This window comes from Hydra vulgaris, chromosome 12, assembly GCF_038396675.1.
Source record: "Hydra vulgaris chromosome 12, alternate assembly HydraT2T_AEP".
Lineage (NCBI taxonomy): Eukaryota > Metazoa > Cnidaria > Hydrozoa > Anthoathecata > Hydridae > Hydra > Hydra vulgaris.
The window spans coordinates 54895205-54920103 of record NC_088931.1 but is presented as its reverse complement, the minus strand read 5'-3'; the positions used below and the strand labels follow the sequence as shown (position 1 = coordinate 54920103).

General features: G+C 30.3%; 1 protein-coding gene across 1 annotated transcript; it reads left to right on the top strand.

Moving 5' to 3' along the window:
- Nucleotides 1-8626: 8626 nt before the first annotated feature.
- LOC101241726 (leucine-rich repeat protein 1) lies at nucleotides 8627-23375 on the top strand. The gene is made up of 4 exons (XM_065813755.1): nucleotides 8627-11912; nucleotides 21234-21332; nucleotides 21552-22285; nucleotides 23012-23375. Exons 1-4 carry the CDS (start codon nucleotides 11757-11759, stop codon nucleotides 23277-23279), a joined length of 1257 nt encoding a protein of 418 aa, XP_065669827.1. The 5' UTR covers nucleotides 8627-11756; the 3' UTR covers nucleotides 23280-23375.
- Nucleotides 23376-24899: the final 1524 nt, after the last annotated feature.

The following is a 24899-nucleotide window of genomic DNA, read 5'->3' as shown; positions in this document are numbered from 1 at the left end:
CTGTTAAAAGTAAGTTGCATTACAAGTAAAAGTAAAAATTCAAATGAATTTTACTTGTAAAAGTAAACTGCTTTTTTAAGTAACAGTTACTCATTTAAAAACTTAACTTCTGACAGGTCAGGTTATCTTGCTACTGGTAACATGTAACCCAGTACAATCTGCTTCATGTCCTGCTGCCTTGTAGGATACGCCTTTTTAGGCAAAGGCTAAGAGATGCCAACCCCGACTTAAAATACCCCCTGCCTTGGAGCTCTTGGTTGAGTAAAAGCTAGAGATGTTGTTTCAATAAAAATACTCTTCTTGGGCAGATGTTAAACGCATCCGGCTACTGTCATGTAGAAGACCTCCTTGGCAAAGACTTAAGGGGTAAACAGATTGTATCTGTTGACCAACCTCACACCCCTTTTTCATCTATTAGGCTAGAGTAAATGTATTTTTAATAGACTGTTTCCAGTTTAGAATGTTGAATGTTGGGTCTTCTTGACCCAATGCATTGATTTTGCTTGTGTCTCTGTTTTTATGAGTAGGCAACTCATTTTATTTTCTCCTAATGAGGGTACAGCACTAAAAGTCAGTTTTTATGGTTCTGAGGCCGGCTGGTAGTCAGGTTTCCCGAACTCTGTGGTAGCTCTCAGAGAAGCTGATTCGATCAACAGCTGGAAAATATCAACGCATTAACAGTGCCATGTTGCGCATGGATTGTGTCTCTGTTTGTATTTTTGGTTTGCATTGCCGAGACCACATTTGAAGCCCCTTGTTACGGCTTAAGGTTTATTAATAGTAATGAGGCAGTTGCTTGGGCTATTAAACAGTGTTCTTAGTACCATCTATGCTTTGAGTCAAGTTCTTCAGCAAATTTAAAAATGAATAAAGTACTAAAAACTATAAAACACAAAAAACAATCGTCACCACCAAGTTCTCTAAATCTATCATTCACTAATATTCGTGGTCTTCAAAGTAACTTTTCTTCTGTTGAGTCATATCTCTTGCAAAGTTTACCAGACCTACTTGCTCTTTATGAGACCAATTTGAGTTCAGCTGTTTCATCTTGTGATCTTAGTGTTGATGGTTATTTTCCTTTAATTCGTAAAGACTCCAATAGTCACATGGTTGGCCTGAGCATTTACATTCGTAAGAATTCGCCCATTTTTCGGGAAACTAAGTTTGAATACACAGGCTATTCTTTTATGTGCTTTTGTTTAGCACCACTTACCTTTATCGCCTCTCTATTTGCTCTACATCGCTCTCCTTCATCTCAAGATTGCACTCTTTTTGATGTTATTTCTGATCATATTAACCAAGCCCTCTCTCTTTATCCATCAGCTATTATTGTTGTTGTTGGTGACTTTAATGCTCACCACACTAAATGACTTGGCTCAAGTGTCAGTGATTCTGCAGGCATTAAAGCCCACAACTTTAGCCTTTCTCAATTCCTAACTCAAATAGCCAACTTTCCAACTCGCTTTCCAGGCAACCCGAATCATTTACCTTCTCTACCTGACTTATGTCTTGTTTCTGATCCTAGTCAGTGATCAGTTTCTCCACATTCACCCTTAAGTGCTTCTGATCACGGTTTGATCTCTCTAAAACTATTATCTCATTCTTCTTCATCATCTAAATCCCCCTATCATTGTACCTCTTACAGCTACCTTAAAGCTGACTGGGACTCTTTCCCTGATTTTCTTCGTGATAGCTGGCATGGAATCTTTTATTCCCTCAGGCTGGCATGGAATCTTTTATTCCCTCTCTACGACTCTAGGTTAAGCCTTCCCTCCTCCAATCAAAATCATTACTTCCATATCTATCAGCAAAACAATTCTCCAGAAAACAGACGTCTGTTTATTACTGCTAGAAACCATTGTAAAAAGGTTTGTTCTAACGCCAAAGCCCGCTATTCTCAGGTCATGAAATCTCGTATTTTATCACAAAAATTAGGCTCTCGTAACTTCTGGAGAATCTTTAATAGTATTAATAATAAGGGTAAATCTGTAGTTCCACTTCTCTTGTATGGTTCAGACTGTATCACCTCTCCTAAAGACAAAGCTGAACTGTTTGATAAGAACATTTCATCAATGTCATCTCTTGATTCCACTAGTTGCATTCTACCTGATATAGCCGTCAAACAGGTTGATCCATTGCTTGAAATTCGCATCACTCTAGCTTCTGTATCTAAAGTGATTTCCCGCTTAGACTCTTCTACAGCTTGTGGCCCGGACAACATACCTGCTACTGTCTTGCAGAAGTGTTCTTCGGAGCTGTTGTCTATACTTTCAAAACTATTTAACAAGTGCATATCAGAGTCTCGTTTTCTAGCCTGCTGGAAAACGGCATCTGTTATCCCTATCTTCAAAAATTCTGGAGAGCGATCTAATTTGTCTAACTACCGTCCCATTAGTTTTCTTCCTATGATAAGCAAGGTTTTTGAATCTTTAATTAAAAAACACTCAATCTCTCATCTTGAATTTAATAACTTTTTTTTCTGATCATTAGTATGAATTTCAATCTCCTCGTTCTACAGCTGATTTGCTTACAGTAATAACCGATAGGTTTTATCGTGCATTAGATAAAGACGGAGAGGTTAAGGTTATCGCTCTTGGCATTTCTAAAGCTTTTGATAAAGTTTGGCATGCTGGTCTTCTCCATAAGCTCTCTTCTTATGGTGTATCTGGTAACATATTCAAGATTATTGAATCCTTTCTTTCCAATCGTAGTATAAAAGTTGTCCTCGATGGACAGTACTCTTCTTCTTATTCTGTAACTTCAAGGGTTCCTCAAGGTTCTATCTTTGCCCCCATGATTTACTCTGATCTTTCTTGGAAAGATCAGAGTCAATCCTAGGGCTAAGGATAGAACCTTGAGGAACCCCTGAATTACTTCTGATCTTTCTTGGAAACCATATACCAAATCTGTTGCAAAATTAGCATCTGCTAAGGTTGCATCTCCTATCGAGCTTAACACTTTCTTACTCCGGACTCTATTCTCTATCTCTACAAATCTCAAATCCGGCCTTGTATGGAATACTGCTGCCATATCTGGGGTGGATCTCCAAATACCCTTTCTCTTTTAGACAAGGCGCAAAAACGCATTGTAAACATAACGTGTGTGTAGTTGATTCATATAATTTTTTAAAAAACCTTGTTATTGTTAAAAATTTTTGAAAAACTCGAAAAAGAAAGACAAATTATTCATTCCAATAAAAGATTTATATTCATTATACAAGTTTACAAGTTACTTTTGAACAGAGAATAATACATTGCGATAAGCTTTGTCAGCAAGAGCACCCGAGATGAAAAGTTGGTACACATTTTTGGAGCATGCTTTGCAAGCTCATTCATGATTTGACACACTCTTAATTTTAATTGATCAACATTCTCTGGTTAAAAGGAATCAGCAAACACTTGTCTTTTGATTTCAGCATGAAGGAGCTCGATAAGGCGACATTGAGGGACATTAATGGGGTTATTTTGTTTCAAAACAAATGGAATTTGTTTGCTGTTTAAATACTTAACTACTTTTGAAGAATAATGTGATGAAGCATTGTCTGGCCAAAAGATGCAAGCTTAATCAAGGCAGTGCTTCTTAATGTAGGGGATTATTCTTTGTTGAAGGCATTCAAATTTGTGCATCTGGGCATCAATGACCATTCCCTGGTTCCAGATAAAGTAATCAGAAACGCCATGATCACACCATGCATACCAAACACCTACTTTCAAGGGAAACTTGGTGCGACCTGAGAAGCGAATCTCTTCTAGAGTTGTTGAAGCATCTTTGGCATAAAAAATTTTACTTGAAAACTTGGCCCCATCATTCTTTGTTAAATATGTTTCATCATCCATTATGATGATCGGAAGTCCACTTTCTCCCTTAGTTAAAGGCTGTCAATAAAGTTGTCCAAGGGCTTTTTTTATTTCACCTTTCTTAACTGGATGGTAAAACCGTGCTGTTTTTCGCTTGTGACAATAAGCACTATGTCTGTTCAAAGTATTTAAGACAGTTTTGTGGCAAACATTGTATTTTAGGACAGCTCTTTTTAAACTTTTGTTTGTTGCGTTGTTAAATTCACGTATAAGACCTCCAAGTGCAGCCCCAGTAATCTTTCTAGCAGCTCCATTGTTTCTACGACCATCAGTAACACCCACCATCTTTTCTGCTTGTCCGAGAACCTTGTATGCACCAGATTTGCTATAACCTGCATTTTGAAAAGCCTGTAAGCGATTTTTCTTACTCAAATTTTCAGTACTTTTCAAGATATTATTTGCGGTTTCACGCATTGCTGGCTCTAGGCACAGCCAAGAGAGGCAGCTGCCTCGGGCGGCACTTTCCTAGGGCGGCATTTTGAGTTTTGGTTATGTATTTTCTGATATCCATAGATAAAAATGGTAGGACATAAAAGAAAGAAGTCTGGTGATTTCTACAGAAAGCAAAAAGAAAAACGAAGAGAAGATGATGAGCAAATGTCTGAATCTTTGAGCAATTTTTTAAATAATACCAAAAGCAAGCCAACAACAACAATGAGAGATCCTTGTGATGTTAGTGTTTGTGATGAAATCCATGAAATTCAAGATGCAACAACAAGTTCAAACTTGGAAGTGAAAAATGAGCTAAAAGGTGGAAAATCTAAATTGGGAGATGAAACAAATTTATCTACAACTTCGCAAATTGCATTGCCATAAGTAGAACAGAGTTTTCAAACTTTACCAACTACAGACCTGACAGAACCTGCCAATTGGCCTGATCGAATTACAGACGATCTTCGAGTGACTCTTGTTAAAAATGGTTCATCAGCACCTAATCCATCTTTTCTATTTCCTGTCAATGCCAAAAACAGAAGATTTAATCCTTCATGCACGCAAAAAGTACTCAAAAATGGTTAAAAGATCCTGGCTTATTTACTCTAAAAGAAAAGATGTTGTTTTTGTTTCTCATGTAAGTTGTTTGGTGACATGAACATACATTTGAAGACAATTGGTTTTGTAGACTGGAAAAATTGCACAGACAGCTGAATGAACATGAAATTTCTAAAAATCACATCTGTTCATTAAGCGTATGGATGGAATTAGCAAACCGACTAGATACCAACAAAACAACTGATGCATCACAACAACAACTTCTCAGTGCAGAGATACAGCGTTAGCAGGTAGTTCTGGAAAGATTATTTGCAATAATGACATTTTAAGGAGAACAATGTCTTGTCTTTCGTTGAAATTCTGATGTTTTACATGAGAAAAGTAATGGAAACTTCCTAAAACTAGTTGAACTGCTAGCACAGTTTGATGCAGTTATGGCAGATCATGTTCACTGAATAAAGAATTAGAAGATTAACACCCATTACTTGGGGAAAAATATTCAAAATGAACTTATTCAAATAATTGCAAAACGAATTCGTGAAGAAATTTTGTCAAAATTTAAAATGGCAAAATATTTTTCCATTATAGTGGATTGTACCCAAGATGTGAGTAAAGTGGAACAAATGTCAATTGTGCTACGTATGGTTCAGATGAAAAATGTTGAAGTTAAAGTCTGTGAACATTTCATTGATTTCATACCTGTAGAGCAGACAACTAGTGCAGCACTCACAGATGTTATTCTACAAATGTTGACAAAAACTGGGATTCCAATTAAAGATATGCGTGGACAGGGCTACAACAACGATGCAAATATGAGAGGATATCAGTCAGGAGTGTAGAAAAGAATATTGGAAAAGAACAGCAGAGCCTTTTTTGTATCATGTCATGCTCATTCAATAAATTTGGTTGTTAATGATGCTGCAAAATCATCTAGAGAGGCTGTAGCTTTTTTTTTTATGGTGCAAGCCATTTATAACTATCTTAGTGGATCATCTCGTAGATGGACAGTTTTGAAAAATCATCTTGGAAAAAAATCTCTCCAAAACCTTTGAGTGCAACAAGATGGGAAAGCAGGATTGAAGCTGTGCAACCTTTTCGATACTGTGCTGGAGAAATCTTTGTTGCTCTTTTTAAAATCAGCCAGGACGTTTCTTATGATCCATTTTTACGTTATGAAGCATAGATATTAGCTCAAAAGATAAAAAACTTTTAATTTTGTTGCTGTATTTTGATATGGTTCAATACTTTGAACCAAGTAAACTTAGCAAGCAAAGTTATTCAGAATATTGAAACTGACATTTCTGAAGCCAAACAAACTTTGAACAAAATTGTTAACTTCTTAAAGTTATATCGCTCAGATAAAGCTTTTGAAAAAGTTATTTCAGATTCAGAATTAATTGCAGCTGAGTTAGATTTGGAGCCATCATTTTAATTTGAAGTTTCTATTAGACCAAGGTTTAAAAAGCACATTTTTTCTTATGAGACTTGAGATGATCCCATTATAAATCCAAAAGAGAGATTTAAAATAGAATGTTTTAATTGCATTTTGGATAGTGCTATAAATTCGATTGAAGAAAGATTTAGCCAGTTAAATGAGCACTGTGATGCTTTTAAATTCCTGTACAATACTGCAAATATTAAAAAAGATTTTTCAAAGGAAAGTCTTAGAGAAAAATTTTTAAATCTTCAAAAAATATTAAGCACAGATACTTCTGCAGATATTGATGGCATGGAATACTTAGATGAATTGCTTGCATTGTCTGAATTAATCGAATCAAAAACGTCACCATTAAAAGTACTAGATTTTATTTTAAGAAACAGTAATTTCACTTCAAATGTTTTTATTCCTTTACGAATTTTGTTAACACAGCCAGTTGCATCTGGAGAGCGTAGTTTTTTAAAACTGAAATTAATTAGATTACTTAAGATATACAAAATTGTTTGAGAATCTTCTTTCTTTAATTTCCATAGAAAGTGATATGACTAAAAAATTAGACTTTACTGAATTATTGAAGGCATTTGCATCTGAAAAGAGTAGGAAAGTAAACTTCATTTACTAAGTCATGTTAAAATATGCCCATTTTGTATGTATTTTGCTTGCTTTTTGTGTTTGGAGTTAATGTTTTGCAAATATACAACTTTATACGTCACTCATAGTTTTACTTTAAGGTATTTTTTTAATATATTGGTGCTTTTTAGTTAGGTGGCAAACTGGGATTTTGCCTCTGGCGGCAAAATACCCTATACCGGCACCGATTTCACGAGAAGCCATATCAAAACTGTGTTATAAAACAATGTACCCAAATGATACTAAAACAGTAAAACGGCAATTACAAGCATGAGTTGGATCTGCTCTTGTAGCCAACCTCCAACCATTATCACACCATCGTAACGTTGCTTCTCTTTCTCTTTTCTACAAATACTATAATGGGCAATGCTCTAAAGAGCTAGTGTCTCTTGTGCCATTTACTAAAATTCATTCTAGTGTTACTCGTCATTCAACTAAGTATCATTCTTTTTCTGTGTCCTAAATGCTCCAAAAACTCTTATTCCTCAAGTTTTTTCCTCGAACATTAGTTCTTTGGAGTTTGCTCACTTCATCTTGCGTTCCTGATTCACATAATTTACAATCCTTTAAGTCGTCTGTCAATCGTTATCTTGCTCTACAATCTTCATTTTTTTTATCCCAGTAACTTCCAACTCTAGTTAGTGGTTGCTTGCAGCCTTGTTGGAAGCGAAGATGTTTAAACAAAAAACAAAAAACTTAAGTAATTAAGTTTTACTCGTTATATAATTTATGTAAAAAAACGAATTACTTTTAAATATAAGTTAATTATACATTTTTATATGAGTTATGTAAAGTAATTTACGCTAAAAAGTAATTCGTGTTTTTGCATTAAAATAAATAAAAATGCCATCCCTAATGTCGAGTTTGCTCCATGTTTAGAAGCCATCTCAATTAACAAAATATACTGCATCCGTCCATGATTTACTCTAAATTTATTAAATTTAACTTGTGTATATAGATATACAACCAGGCGAACATTGCTTTAGTGGATTTGCAGTGGACCTATATTGGCTTTTTTTAGCGGTTCATAGGAGTTTTTGTTATCGGTTACTTAGTAGACCATTAGTGACATCAGCTATAAATGGGAAGCCGATAACTTTCCAACGTGTTAATAGTGGCTAGTCATTGGTCAGCCACTTTTGGCAGCTGCCTCTAATAGTCCACTAAGTAACTGATGAGCAAAACTACTGTGGTCCGCTGAAAATGCCTATTTAGGTCCACTGAAATTCCGCTGTACAATATTTGCTTGGTAGGAAGGAAGAAATAAGAATGCTTTACAAAAATTGCGATGATTGGAACCTGGGAACAAAAAAAACCCTAAAATTTTGGCCGCAACTGCTTCAATCGCGAAAGCAATAAGTTGATGAGATATTTTTTTACTATTTTCAACTAAATTTATATTAATCGATAAATTTATAACTTCATACAATAATCTCTTAGCGTTCAAAATTTACAAATATCTAAAGTTTGAATCCCCTCAATTTGAAGGGAATACAAATTTCATAAGGTCACATTTTTAAAACGCTTAAAGACTTTAAAGTAAAGTACTTTTAATCCTCATCCTTTTTAAGTCTCACTATTTATTATAATAAAGGATAAGGATTGGTACATTGCTAACGGAAACATATGTTCTGTTGATTGCATGTATAGTTGGTACAATTCGGTATGGTAAAATATGTATTTTTAAACTTCATTTTTTACTTATTATTTTGTGACACTTCGCGCCGAAATTCAAATGTTTAAACACAACTGTAGTTATTTAAATAATTCATTTTAGAAAAATAGTTCGCAAGTACATTAGAAAAAAAATGGATGCATCTTATCAGAAGATAAGTTATGTATTGCAATTAATATTGTTATAAAATATAAGAAGTCTAACAAAGATAGTCACTATCTCTGTTTAGCACTATTGTACTATCTTTTGATAGTACAATAGTGCTAAATTTTAGCACTGTCATGCTATCAAAAGATAAAAATTCTATCCGAGAAAGATAAAAATTTTATCAGAGTAGTTATTTTAGCCTAAAATCTTGAACATACCTGTTATGACTTTATATAACAGACTTAAGAAATACAACGGCTCCTCGAAATCAAAAGATATTAATAAGAAAACGAGTATGCATTTAGTTTTAAAACACAAAACGAAAAATATTTACAACTCAGCAAGAAAAACTTCTAGTTAAATTTTTATGTTTATTAAAAGTATTAAGATACAATATGATCTTACTTATGAACAGGTGCAAAAATCGTCTGTATAAGACAATAGTTGAGTCTTAGTTAATGCAAACCTAAAAATACAAATCTTATGTGGAACAAGACTCAATGAGTTGAATGTATCAGAACCTTTTGTTAATTATAACAAATTTGTCATAATTAACAAAAAGTTGTGTAACATTTGATACTTTGTTTATGTTTCAACAATGCTTTGTCACAAAGCATTGTAAGACAAGCTGTATCAAGCTGTATGAGAAGAAATGATTAAATTTTGTGCCATAATTAAAGCAAATAAAACACAATCCCACCATTTTTTACATTTCCTTGAGTTAGTTTTTAAAAAGGAATTTTTAAATAGTGCATCAGTGGGTAGCTTATGATTAATAGACCCTTCTAGTAAGATGAGTAGAGTTTGCTTTATTGAAGTTTTGACGTATATCCAGACTCAGTATTTATACAAATATTAGTCCTATATTATTTTACTAGAGAATCATATATCCACATGGAATTTATGATTGTCTTTGTAGCCCATGTTTGTAGTGTGATGGGTATGTTACAACTCCTAAAATTTTTTGTTTGTATCCCAAAGCTACAAGGTGTAAACAAACTAACAATGGAAAAAAGAGAAGAATGTCTAGAATACTCACAGACACTTTCAATAAAAAAAAAAGACTGGAAGAGAAAAAATTGAAAAGCTAAAACCTAGTGCAGGATTTCAATTTGAAAAAAGAGGAATTGTTTCACAAACTAATTCATTATGCTGTTCTAATAGAAACTATAATTTAATTTTTCATTGCAAGTTCGATACACCTATTGTGGATCCAATTAAGGGTGTGGTTTCTGGTTTGCTGAACATTGGTTTGAGGAACTTTGTTACAGTAAAATTTAATGCAAAAAAATCTGCTCATTACTATATGGGTCAAATAGAATGTATTCTTGATTGAATTTTATGAAAAGAGTCTCATGAAATTTATTTTTTAGAAAGTTACAGATAAAAACATTGTCAGTTCAAAGGAAGTTAATGGTAAATTTTCTAATTCAAAGTCTACACCTGAAACAAGATATACAGGCTCCTGTGTGTTCAACATTAACTATTGAATGTACAATTGGTACAAAAAACATTGATTATTTATTTGTTATTCATCATTAATCATTGATACAAAAAAGCTAATACATTTGTAGCAAAACTGCTAATACATTTGTAGCAGTTAAAGGATTTGAGATTTTATTTATCTAGCAAGATGCGCAAAACTGATAGTGAAGTGGATTTATTGTTTTGTTTTACTTTTGCTTTTTATTAGTTATCTTTATATAGTTTTGGAATTATTGCATTGTTTTACTCTTACTATAAAGAGCTTAAAGCTTTTATTAAGTTGTTTTTGTCAGTGTTTCTTTGTAGCTTCCTCCGTTTATACAGACTAAGGTATTGTCTGCTTAGATTATTCTCTACAAATAATGTTGCATTGTCAATGTCATTCATGACAAGTAAGGGTCTGAAAATACTGCCCTGTGTAAGACATACATTAGATGAACCCACACAGTAGTTCATCTAATGTATTTTCTTTCTATTTGGACTATTTGTGTTTTACCATTCAGATGCTCAAGTTTTTATTTTCTATTTATGAACTTTACCTTCATTTTATATATTGTTAATTTATTAATTAAAAGCTTTTATATAGCTGTTTTAAAAGATCTCTTAAGTTCTAACATGATTGTTACAAACCTATTATTGTTGATCAAAGATCTCCATTTAGAGAGAATAGCTTGAAAACTGGTTCAGTAAAGCTACTTTTTCTGAATTCATACTGGTTTTAAATAAGATAAATAGTAAGTAGATTATTTACTTCGAAGTATTTAGATTGTTAAGTATATGAGTTAAGTAACTTCTTTTAGATGAGCATGCTATTAGGGCTGAAATCTTAATAAGCCTTTACTTTTGGAATAGATATAATAGATGTAATAGACTTTTATATATATTATATAGGTTGTATAGCTTTTTAGCCTATAATAACCCACAGATATAATACCCTTTTTCCATTTTTCAGGTACTATATTCGTCTGTAACAATAGATTGATTAATCTCATAGTTTAATCTTTAGAATTTTTCTTTTTTAAATAGATACACTAAGTAATAGTTTTATTTTATTAATGACATAAATAAATCGCCATGAATCAAAGTTATAAAACAAAGAAAGTTATAATAAAATAATAGCTTTACAAAAAAATTTGTCCACAGTATTGCATAAAAAAAAGTTTATTAAATATTTCATTTTGGGTTTATTTTTTTAAGTAATAGCCGATGCTCTGTTATCTCTGTAACTGTTTAAGACTTTTACTACGATGTTGCTACTTGGCTGATTACTTGAACTTATTGAATGAATAAAATAATAATACTAAAAATAGTATTTTTAATAATAACTCAAATAATACTTCAAGAACCATTTTATACATTAAAACAAAATAGTAAAGTAGTGTTTGCATGAACAACAAAAACAACATCATCAAAAAAATAACAACAATATCTTAAAATTTTTATTGACTTGGTAATAATGTTTATTTAATAATTGATGTTCTAATATTTTAAATACTAAATATTCTTATATTTTATTTCAGGTAAAAATAGGAATATGCTTATTAAGTGTGATGTTGTGATTGTAAATAGACTTGCTCCACATCTTGAATCAAGAAAGTGCCACACAACTATTACTTTAGGAAAGTCATCAAATGCAAGTATGTTTTTTATACTTCATACAACCAAAAATAAAAGTGGAACAAAATACTTGGTAAGTACATTCACTTGAAAATATTGTGCAAATAGCATTAATAGTTAAAAGTTGTTATATTTAATAAAATATTATAAGGCCATTTACAAACATAATAAACACACAGCTATCTAAGTTTCATATGGTATTACTCTAGAAGTTTTTGTAGAAAAGAATAAAAAGTGAATATCACTAAGAGGTATTTTGAGCTATATTCTATTTAATAGAATATATAGTAGTGAAGCAACAATTTGTAGCAACCTAAATCAGACATATAGAAAATGGCTGCAATGTGGCCAAAGAAAAAGAAGTAAGAAAATTATTTAAAGAGCAAGAATATAGTTGACAGAAGACTTAATAAACTGAAAATTGACAGGAAAACATAAGGATGGGAGAGAATTCTAAATCATTGATGTGTGCAGAAAAGACTAGATCAATAAAAGTTTTTTTAACGTGAATAGTTACAGTAAAAGTATGTGACTTAGCTGAATGCCGGGTGATGCTGAAAAGCGGGTGATGCAAAATTGATCTTTATTTGATGGAACAAATGATAAGCAAATGAAAGTATTTGTAGAAAAAAAAGTGCAAATTTATAATGATGGGACAGAGGCTGAACCAAAACAGCTATAGCAGATCCAACAACATTTTTGATGCGTTTTTAAAGGTAGAAAATGTAATCATGAGTAAGAATGATAAAGATCAAGTATGGTAAAGAGAGGCAATTTTAACAGATGCTAACTTTATAATACATTGTATATATGGTTTTCATGAGAGGTCAGGAAAGATAATTCAAGAAGAATGAATGTAAAGGACTCAGTAATAATGTTGCTATTTATTATATACAAAAATCAACATTATTGCAATAATTGTAAAATAACTAAGTTTTGTGTGGGTTAAAATTTACCATCCGATGCAAAGTACCAAGCTCTTACAGGAAAGAGATCAGATTCAAGATCAGCTAAATGCATTAAGCAATCAAAAAGTAATGCTTTTTTGTCGATAATGAACATAGTCTACAAATTCAAAAGCTCTCTCAAATAACAACACTGATCTTTTAGTTGACCTTTAATAAAAGATCTTTAAAACTACTGTAAAATCAATTTTCCTAATTTGGTGCTGATAGAGTTTTCCTTGCTTTTTTTTATAGGTTTAAATGGACTAGGTTAAATAGACATTTTATTAGAAATTAAGTTAAAATTTTTTTATAGTTTTCAACTTTAAACTCTTTAAACACAATTACAGTTTTAAAAATATCTCATTTTAAACACAATTAAACATATTTTTGAAGCTAAAAAAGAAGTTAACAAACTGTTGTGCATTTTATAACAATAAGATAAAATTTTGCCCATACATTTTTTGCATCCCCTACCCCACCATTCATTAAATTATCTGGAATGCTGCAAAGGGTTTAGTTTTACAAGAAGCTATATTTCCCCATTTCATTTAACTGAAGCTGGTCACCGGTATAACCAATAACAAAATCAATAGAAATCTAAAGTTTTTTTATTGAATGAATGATAAAAAAAGACAAAAAACTATTAAAAACAAGAATCTATTAAAGGTCTGTTAAGTTTAAAAGCAGAGAAGAAAAAATCACATTATATTGAAAATGTAATAACTGCATATCAGTAGGCTGTTTTATGAGTTGATAACTCTCAAACTGCATAAAGATTTTTGAACTTCAGCCTTGTAATAAATCTTTTTGAACTTGTATGGCGACAATTAGTAATAACTGTGGTTATATCACTAATGGGTTGTATTTGTACTTGTAAAAATCAGCCCATTTAAAAGTTTCTACAATATTGCTATGTAAATTATTGACATATTTATAGGTAAGTCTAATTAGACCCTGAGCTAATTTATTTGATTCACAATTGCTATTGCATTTTATTTTGTTGCAAAATATAGAACTATTTTAGTGAAATCACAATTTTAATGTTGACAAGTTTTTTCAAAACTGGTTTTCAAAAAAATTGTAGAACACAAAATATGCACTTAGAATGCTGAAATATCGAGGTAATATATGTAAAAATTAAGAAAACAAGTAATTTATATAATTCAACTTTAGGGTTAAATATCTCAAAACACCCTTGTCTGAATTTCTTTTATTATTATTTTTATTTTTAATATTTCAAGTTCCTTATAATATCATAAAAACATAGTTCTCTATTATACAACTTTTTGTATTTAAATACTAAATAAGTTTTTGATTAAGTATTAAAGTTGGTTTACTTTTCTAGAAGAAAAAAATTATATTTTTTCTTCAATTTTTTCTTCGGATTATCATTGCACTACTTACTCCTACCCTAAAGCTTTCTTTTTGTGCTTTTCTTTGTGATGGTCTTCAGGCTTTCTCTCTCCATTATCAAATGCACCTCTTACATAGTGCTTGAATCCAGGGTAGTATAGAAGCTTTTATTCTTTCTTATCGGTTCCAAGTCGAGCCTCATTCTACCCCATGGTTTTCACCTTCTTGTGCAGCTGAAATATCTAATTGTTATCATTTTTTTCATCTTTTTAAAGAGAACAACTCTCTTGAGAACAAATGCCTGTTTAATATTGCAAAAAGTCAATGTAAAAAGGTGCTGTCTAATGTTAAGTTCCATTGTTTACTTTTTACTAAATCTTGTGTCTTATCTCAGATGTTAGGCTCTAGAGACTTTTGGAAAATCTTCAACAGCATCATATATAATAAAAAAGAACAAGAACAATGCAATGGTCTAAAAACTGGTCTAGTCTACCTTTACTGGTTTTCATCATTTTATAGGACATAGTGAAAATACTGTTAGAACAAAGAGGTAGAGTACAGGCCCAAACTTAAACATCATTAAGAAGTATTTTAACCATGATAAATTGTGGATTGGCATTAAGTTAAAATCAACTGAAATCAATGTGGAAGAACTAGATTTGTAAAAAGTTCTAGGACTTAACTAACATCAATTAAGTCAAAAAGTATTTAATACTACTTTAATACTTAATTGAAAATTACAATAAAAACATATAAAAGTATAATTTCAAAACTATACTGTATAGTTTTGTATTTACTGCATTTAGTTTTGTTACTGCATATATACTGTATAGTTTTGAAATTATAGTTTTATGTTTTTATTGTAATTTTCAGATTTTTGCGCCATTTAAGGTTATATATAACCTTAAGTATTAAACTGAATAAATTTTTACATAAATATGTTTTGAGATATTCAATCTTAAATTTATATAAAATTATATTTTATTTTAGGGTGTTTTTAGGTTTAAGGGTATTTCAAAACTGTTTTCTGAACTTTGAAGCATGTTCCGTTCTTATATCAGTATTATAAATAAAATAGGATTCTTAATAAGAACTTGTTTTTTTAATTCTGCATCAAAAAAGCAGTATAAATGTTATATATATATGAAGGGCTTATTGTTAAACAATGACCAGCCACACTTTTTCAAAAATGAATTATTATCATTTTTATAATCATAAATAGTGTATGCAATTTTTATTTATTTATTTTGTCCAATATATAATATCCATTAGTATTTTTATGATGTATAAATTTGAGAGAATAATAGGTAAGCACTGATTTTATAGATTTAAATAAAACTTAAAAGTCATTTTTCTCAAATATTTGTTTTTGTGGCTCGTCATTGTTTCACAATAAGCCCTTCAAATATATATTTAAATGGCCTGAAAATCGGGTTATTTTTAGGGATCTGATCAATATTAAAGTTGTGATTTTTTTAAATTATTTTTATGAAAATGTTTTATTTACAACAATACGCAATATTGCTTTTTCGGTAACAGTTTCAATAAGTTTCTGCAACAGTTTTCTTATGTTGTTGCAATAGCTCTACACTTTCACTGACTCACGTTTATGCTTGTTTTTGTTTATACAGGTTTGCATTTAGGCAACTTTCTATAACATGCTTGCACTTACTCGAGTTCTCACTTATGCTAATGTAAACACTTATCCTAGTGTACTTAAAACTTTAGCAGATATACTTTTCATAGTTAAATAATTTTAATAAATGTTCGTTAAATTCAAATTTAAATTTAAATACAAATTTAAAAAAGAATCAGTTGGTCAATAGACATATTGCATGTCAAAAAACCAAAGTTAAGTCTCAGTTACTCTTTTTTCTTTTTTTGGTTAGCTATGCTTTACTAATGTTCCCTATCATAAATGATGATAATCCTTAACCCCATTAATTTTGTTATTATGGAAAAACGACAAAGTTTTTATGAAATTTGCTAAAAAGTTAAAGCAACATGTATAAGTTACAACGAGCCAGAGAAGATTATAGAACTATTTGATACTCTTGCTCCCATTGTTGAATATTTATTCAAAAATGGTTCTGATCTTTTGCTTGCGAAATAAGTTACTGATTTGCTGATTTTGCTGCTAAGAATTTAAAAGACCACAGGATTATATCAATAAGTTTTTCTCTTAGTTAATTACTATGCCAAAACATTTACAAACTAATTGACAGGTATTGGTATTAGTAAGTTGTTAGTAATTATTTTGGATTTTTTTGAATAAGATATGGTATTGTAAATTGTTTTATGTAGTTGTGTTTATATTGGTTTTATATAAAATGAGCAGCATATATTTTACATATTTTACAGTTTAAAATGTTTTTGTAGTTATAACAATATTTATTGGTATAATGTTGTAAATAATATATGCAGCAATCGGAATTAAGAATAAAAGGTTGGCAATATTTTGCCAAATTAGAATATATTTCAGTTGTTTTTTTTTATTAAAGCACCTTTTTTTGTAACTTTTACTATTTGCACAATTCTATTAAGTTTCTAATGAGTTCAGAATGATTTTAAATTACATTAAAACTCAACTGTATGTTTTTTTGCAGCCGTTACTATAAACATAACCATACAAATAAAGCCATTTCTTTAGTAGGACAACCACAAAACACCGAACAAGCATTTAATTGTTAACGTTGCTGGCTACAATACCATTGTGAATGTAAACGTTAGTAATCATATCTGGACGATAAAATAGCCTTAAATGAGTTTGATGATATTTCATTAGTATCTTTGGTTTTTAAGGTATTCCAAAATTATAAAAAAATTAAATCTTGCTGGACAATTTTTTATTAGTTCAATATTCAATTTATGCCCAAACCTACGTGTATGTACATACCCATGAACAATTATATACATTTGGAGTAAGTCTCTAATATATCCAAACTGGTTAAATTCAAATATCTAAGGTGTTCTTCGTATGATAAATTATTTAATTCTGAAGGGATTTTTGTTAATTTGCATTGAATTCTTTCCAACCTTTCTATATCTCCTGTCAGATAGGGATACCATATTACACTTGGATATTCTAAATGTAGTTGTATATATGATTTAAACAAAATTTCTATCATTTGTATATTTATTATGCTAAATGTTCTTTTTATCAGACCAATTTGTTTTATTTCATGCGTTTAACAATTGCGTTTTAACAAATGCGTTTAACAATTGCATTTCAAATCTGATCTTATTGTGATTGCTAAATCTCTTTCTTCATTCGACGATTCTAAGACTAGTTGTGTTTCAACTACTTTATTTATACTTTAGTTGTATATTAAATTCTGTTTGCCAATGTGCATTACTTTACATTTGTTGACGTTTAATTTGATTAACCAGTCTTTACACCACCTTAAAACGTTATTAATATCGCCTTGTAATGATAAACATTGTGTCAAATTATTTACTTCAGCTATTATCTTTGAGTCATCAGCACAAAATTTTGAATTTTTTGAGATGATTTCATTCAAATCATTGATGAAAATGATAAATAAAATTGGCCAAGCACGGAACCTTGTGGAACACCGCTCAAGACCATCACCCAAATTGATATAAAATCACCCATAAGAACTTGTTGTTTACGTGAATGTAAAAAATCTGCAATCCATGTCAATAATTTGCCTTTTATACCATAAGCTGATAATTTTAACAATAATCTGTGATGTGGTACTGAGTCGAAGGTCTTAGCGAAATCTAAAAAAATAATATCCACAGACAAATTTATGGGATAAATAATATGTTATCAAGTCCATAGATTCTACTAAATTGGTGACACATGGTTTATTTATTGTTTCAAAAAACCATGTTGATTCTGATTCAATAACTTTTCATTATCTAAAAAGTTAAGTATGCAGTCCTTTATAATGGGTTCCATGACCTTACATACAATAGAGATTAAAGATACAGGTCTATAATTTTCTGCAATCAATCTACTACCCTTCTTAAATAATGGGGTTACATTTGAAGCTTTCCAAATATCAGGCAGTTTAGAATTATTGAACAATATATTAAACAGAATTCTTAACAGTTTTGAAAAACTGGATGCGTATTGTTTTAATTCATATCCATGCACATTATCTACACCAATACTCTTGTAGGGATCTAGTTTTAATAATTGTTGGTATATGTTTGATGCAATAAAAGTTGATATTGGACAATCTTTATGTTCGAATAGGAAAGTTTGGTATTTCATTGTTTTCTTGTTGTAAAAATACTGATTTAAATTGATTATTTAATTGATTGACAATATTAAACCCGTTAGTTAATGACTCACCATTTTGATTATTTAGTTTTCTAATATAACCATGAACTGATTGTTGATGTTTAACATACGAGTAGAATTGTTTTGGCTTATACCTAAAGTTTTTTATTAGTTGTATTTCATATTTCCTCTTTGATAACATTATTTGTTTTTTAACTTCTTTCTTAGATAACTTATACTGTTACATTTGTGGTTCAAATTTTCAACAAGAATTTCTATTAAGCTTCCATAAAATATTTTTAATCTTAATAAGTGATTTGACCTCATTAGGTAGCCATTTTAAATTTTGTTTATATAGACTTGTGCTAATGACTGATATATATTTATTACATGCAGATTTATAACAATCCAAAAATCTTTTATAAGATATTTAAATATTATGCTCATTGAAAACTTTTTCCCATTCAATTTGTGAAAAATATTTGTCAATTTGTTTATAATTACCTTGTTTATAATTCAAACGAACATTTTATAAATTTGATCGATTTTTATTATTTAAATAAAAGTTCCACGATAGTAAAATACATTTTGCAAACAGTTCAAGCTTATAAATATAACTGCACTGTTTTGCAGAATGTCAGATTTTTTAGGAGACCTTAATTAACATAATAATTTCAAAATCAATAACAAGTTTATGCTCTATTGATGGCTAGCTTATTAACATGATTTCTTCATGTCTTATTGCAGTGAAAGTTGTCTTAAATTGTCAATACAAGAAATATTTTTTGTTTTCAATTACCAAGACTCTTAAGAAAAATACAGCAAGTGCATGGTTTACAATATAGATAGCAAAGAGTTAATAGGAATGTTTAGCAATGCCTAAGGAAGATTATCTAATGCAATAAGTTGTTATATTTTGTGCAAATTAAGAAAAAAATTGTAGAACTTTGGATTATCTTGATATTTAAAATCATGTATCTAAAGAAAATGTAGACTTGTGGTCAAACAGTTAAAAAAAAAATAATTGACTAATACATGCTAATACTTAAGCAAAGATTTTAAAAAGGCAGTTATGCAATTACCAATAAATAGATGAATAAGGAAAAAGAAAGTTTGAACAAGAGTGCTTGTACTATCTTTTAACAAAATTGATAATAAATTGTCTACCAAGTAATTTGATGATTTAGATGACATAATGTCAAGTAGAGTTTGTGGGCAGGATATCTGCTATTAATGGTATAAAGCAAAAAAAAATATCGATAAATAAAACCTGATCTTAATCAAAAATCAAACTCAAGTTCTGTTTTGGAAGCTTTTCATTTAGTAATTGAGTTTTTTGTTTTAAAACTTTTTTGGAGTTAGAATTTTTATTTTCTATTTTTTTGAGGTTAGAAGAGGTTAGGAGGGAAGGGGAAGAGGGACACACTCTCCTAAGTTAATGTACATCACTACTACATGTAAAGCATAATTTTGATTGAACTTATTTTAAATTGTATCCTAACTTTTTTTTTTTTTTTCTTTTTTTTTTTTTTTTTTTTTAAGTTCACCTCCCCAGATAGCCACTACAGACGAGGAGGCTACTTAATTGTGGTTATAACCCTCTTTCAACTCTAGAACTCTGAAACACGAACGTTGACAAACAAGGCTGCTGCGCGGCGGTACAAGTTGAGCACGGTACTACCAGGGACGTGGTGGGGATCCAACTCGGAAACTCTTGGTTATGAAGCAACCATTCTACCACTACACCACTACCACATTAATTTAACTTCTGATTTAAAATTATCACTGCATCCTACTCTGAAATCCATTTTCAAAATGCACCTCTCATATTTGTTTGTGGTCTAGAATATATTTTTTGCAACTTTTCATAAGTAATTAAGATATTTTTATTTAATTTTTTTCTATTTTTTAAGTTGGGGGGGGGGGGCTGATACACGCCCTATTATAATGTATAATGCTCTAATACTTTTATATTGTAAAATAGAAGTTTTATTGTATGCATTGTAAATTGTATTATAATTTCACTTATTTTAAAAACAATCTTTTTATAAGAATTAAACATTTTTGAAAAAGGGTTTCCTCTTTGTTAAACCATCACCACCACATCCGCCTGCAACTCTAAAATATTTTCTCAAACTCTCATATTTATTTGTGGTCTGGAATAAAATTTTAGTATTATTGTATGAATTTTTTTTTTGTTAAAAAACACTTTTTTATGAAAAAATATGCATTTTTTACGGTTAAGCACCCCCTCTATCCCCAAGTAACAGCTGGTGGTGAGAAGCCAGAAGAAGTTATAACAATTTGAATATAAAAACTAAATTTTGACCTCAGTTTCTTCAACATGCCCATATATAAGAAATTTGTTACTTAAAACGTTATAACTTTTGGTAGAATTGTTTGATTTTAATCATTTTTTCATCATTAAAATACTTAATTAAAGCTCTTGCTAATGATTTATAACCATCTAGTATTTGATCAATTTAAAAACTTCAATCCACATACCTTACTCAAATATATTATCTATTGTGAAAATAAACTTTTTCAGTTTATTTTTAAAAGTGAGAAAATTTAAAACCAGAACTTTTTAAACTATTTGCTTTTAAAGGAAAGCTCCGTGATATGATATCTGAGATCTTGTATGCTAATAATATTGATGAGTAAGATTATCAGTTCTTATTTCTTGTTTTTAGGTTTTTTTGTATATAAATTTGAAAAGATATAGAGGTTCATCATACATTGGAAGCGAAAAATATAAAATATACTAAGTCAATACATATTAAGAATATTTGTTTTTGAATAAAAGAGGTTTGTCATGAAAACTTTAGGTTCTTTTATTTAGGTAAAAAACAACATTTTACAAGTACATCGGCGATTTATTGATGAAGGAAAGTGTACAATAAGTATGAAGGAGCCAACACATGACATAGTTATATCAAAGGTTTGAACTTTTTTAATCTTTATAAAAAAAATTGATTTAAATTAATATTTATAAGGAAAAAAAAAGTTATCAAACTTTAAATTAGAATCTAAATTGTTTATCTTAATGGTTTTATTTTATAATTATAATTTAAATTTTTTTTTTTTTAGTATTGTAAACTGTTATCACTAAAAATAAAACAGCTTTATGGTATTTTGTTATTATAATAAAATTTTTTAGGGTGCAGCTGTTGATCTCAAAAAGTTTTTGTTAGTCTTGCATCTTGCTTTACATGACAAAGATGTATCTTCTCAAGTTGATTTAGATAATGTGTTGCTACCAAAACACTGTGATCTTGAAAAGCCAAAGACGTCTTTATCAATTCATGAGAAGTCATCTTATCCAATAAAAACTTCGTTTCCTATTCTTTTAGAAAAGTTAGAAGTTAACAATTGTTTTTTAAAGAAATTTGACATAAGAATTTTGAAATTAGTAAATTTAAAAAGACTAGACCTCAGTTCTAACTGTTTGAATAGTCTACCTGTGTCAATGGATATGTTAACAAGTTTAAATTATATATGTCTGTCTAACAATCTTTTTACAGAATTTCCAATGAGTTTGCTTGCTGTCAGTTTTACGAAAAGTTTAAAGTTTCTTGATATTTCTAGCAATAAGATAAAATATTTACCAAGTAGACTTTCTGTTTTAAATGAGCTTGTAACATTAAATTTAGCGAAAAACGAAATAGAATATCTTCCAGGTAATTTTGGTTTGTTAAAAAATTTAAAGTACCTGTATACGAGTGGAAATCTTTTGAACACAATTCCATGGACTTTTCAACGTTTGAGATTGATTCATTTTGAGTTTGACAATGCATTATGTAATTTGTACAACCCATCATCTTCAATTTGCCATTCGTTTGAATCTATTCATAGTTTATTTGAGTTAGCAGCAAGATGTATTATTAAAAACAGGTAAAATAAATGGTTTTTTATTTCAAGTACTTGTATAGACAAATAATTAACATTTTTTCAAAATCTATAAAATTACCTGTTTTTTTTTTGTTTTTTTGTTTTTGTTTTTTTGTTATTCGTCTCCCTAAGACCGAGAAGACCGCTATAGTCAAGGAGGCTACTTTATTGTGGTTACAACTCTCTCTCAACTTTTTAACTCCGAAATACGAACCTTGACGAACAAGGTCGCTGCGTGAAGAAACAAGTTGAATCAGTTTCAAGTTAAGTCTATTCAAAAAGCATTAAATTATGTTCATTTTTAATGTTTTGACAGTTTAGTGACGTTTTTATCCAACTAACAGATTCATTTATTTTGTTAATTTTTCAATTAATTGATTAAGACAAATTTCAGGTATCAAAGTTCAAGTAACCCATATTTCTTTATTACAAACCTGATTTACTCGCAATTATAATTATATAGTTTGTCTAGTAATTACCATGTTTAATTTTTACTCTATTATAAAAAAAAGTTTTATTTCTATTTCTATTGTTATTTTGTTCAATTGTTTGCTGTTTCTATTGTTTTTTTTGTGTTTTTTTTTCGATTTTTTCTATTGTTTGTTTTTTTCGTTTCTATTTTTTGTTTTTTTCGTTTCTGTTGTTTGTTTTTTTCGTTTCTATTGTTTGTTTTTTTTTTTTTTATTGTTCGCCATTTCTATTGTTATTTTGTTGGCGTTGTTGTTTAAGGGTTGGATTTTGTACTGATTTAATACCCCGATCAATTGCTACCCAATTAAATAATGCTAAATTTTGTCCGTGTGGTTCACCATGCATATCGAACTATATTCCTTACGTAAAATCATTTGATTTGTGTCAAGTTTCTCAAGAACTTTCTACCGATGGATGTCGTGCCGGTGGAAAATTGATGGCCAATATGATTGGATATTTATGCTGTATGAAATGCTATAAAAAGTGGCAAATAAATCCCAATACTTTGTTTACAGATAACGAATAATTTTCTATAATTTTTAGTCTAAATTTTAATTATTTATTTTTAAGTTATTTTCAATCATTAAAATAAATTTTATTGAATAAAAATATTTATTGTTTATTTGTTTTTGGATTTTTTTTTACTTTACCCGTTTGTGTTGAATGTATTATTACTTTTTATCATAAATTATTTAATTGATTAATGAAACACAGTCAAATAATTTCATGAGACTTTAATTGATTACTAAAAAACAGTCAAAAAATGTCATTGTGGATTTGCAGTGGACCTATATAAGCATTTTTTAGCGGTTCGCTCACGGTTACTTAGTGGACCATTAGTTACAACCGTTGCAAATGATAAGCCAATAACTTAGCAACAAATTAATAGTGGTTAGTAATCGGCTAGCCACTTTTGGCGGCTGCCACCATTGATCCACTAAGTAACCTTTGAGCAAAACTACAGTGGTCCGCTGATTTTTCATTTTCTAAACAATATAATCTAAAAAATTTTTCTTTATTTTTTTATAAAATGATGATTATTTTTAAAATTTTTAAGCCTAGCATAAGATACTTTTGTCTGTCAGGTCAGGTTATTCTGCTACTGGTAACATATAATCCAGTACAACCTACTTCATGTCCTGCTGCCTTGGAGAATGCGCTTTTTTAGGCAAAGGCTAGGAAAAGCAAATTCGGACTTATAACACCCCCTGTCTTGGGGCTCTTGATTAAGTAAAAGCTAGAGATGGTGTCTCCAAAAAAATACTCATCTTGGGGAGATGTTCAACGCATCCAGCTACAGTCTCTTAAACGGCCTTCTAGGCAAAGACTTCAGGGGTGAACAGATTATATCTGTTGACCAGCCTCGCACCCCATCTTCATCTATTAGGCTGGCGTATTTATAATACATTGTTTTCAGTTTAGAATGTTGAATGCTGGATGACCTTGACTCAATGCATTGGTTTTGCTGACCTTGACACAATGCATTGGTTTTGTTTTGGTGTCTCTGTTTTTATGACTAGGTAACTCATTTTATTTTCTCCTAATGAGGGTACAGCTCTAAAACTCGGTTTATGGTTTTGAGGCCGGCAGGTAGTCAGGTTTCCCGAACTCTGAGGTAGCTCTCAGAGATGCTGATTCTATCAACAAATGTGAAATATTAGAGTACTTACAGTGCCATGTTGCGCATGGATGGTGTCCCTGTTTGTACTTTTTGTATGCATTGTCGAGACCAAATTTAGAGCCCTTTATTACAGCTTAGGGTTTATTATTAGTAATAAGGCAATTGCTTGGACTATTAAATAGTATACTGAGTAACATTTATGTTTTGAGTAAAGTTCCCTGAAAAATTTAAAAATTACTAAAGTACCAAAAACTATAAAACAAAAAACTATCGTCATCACCAAGTTCTCTAAATCTTTCATTCGCTAATATTTGAGGTCTTCAAAGTAACTTTTTTTCTGTTGAGTCCTATCTCTTGCAAAGTTCACCAGACCTACTTGCTCTTAGTGAGACTAATTTGAGTTCAGCTATCTCATCTTGTGATCTTAGTGTTGATGGTTATTTTCCTTTAATTCGTAAAGACTCCAATAGTCATATGGTTGGCCTGAGCATTTACATTCGTAAGAATTCGCCCATTTTTCGGGAA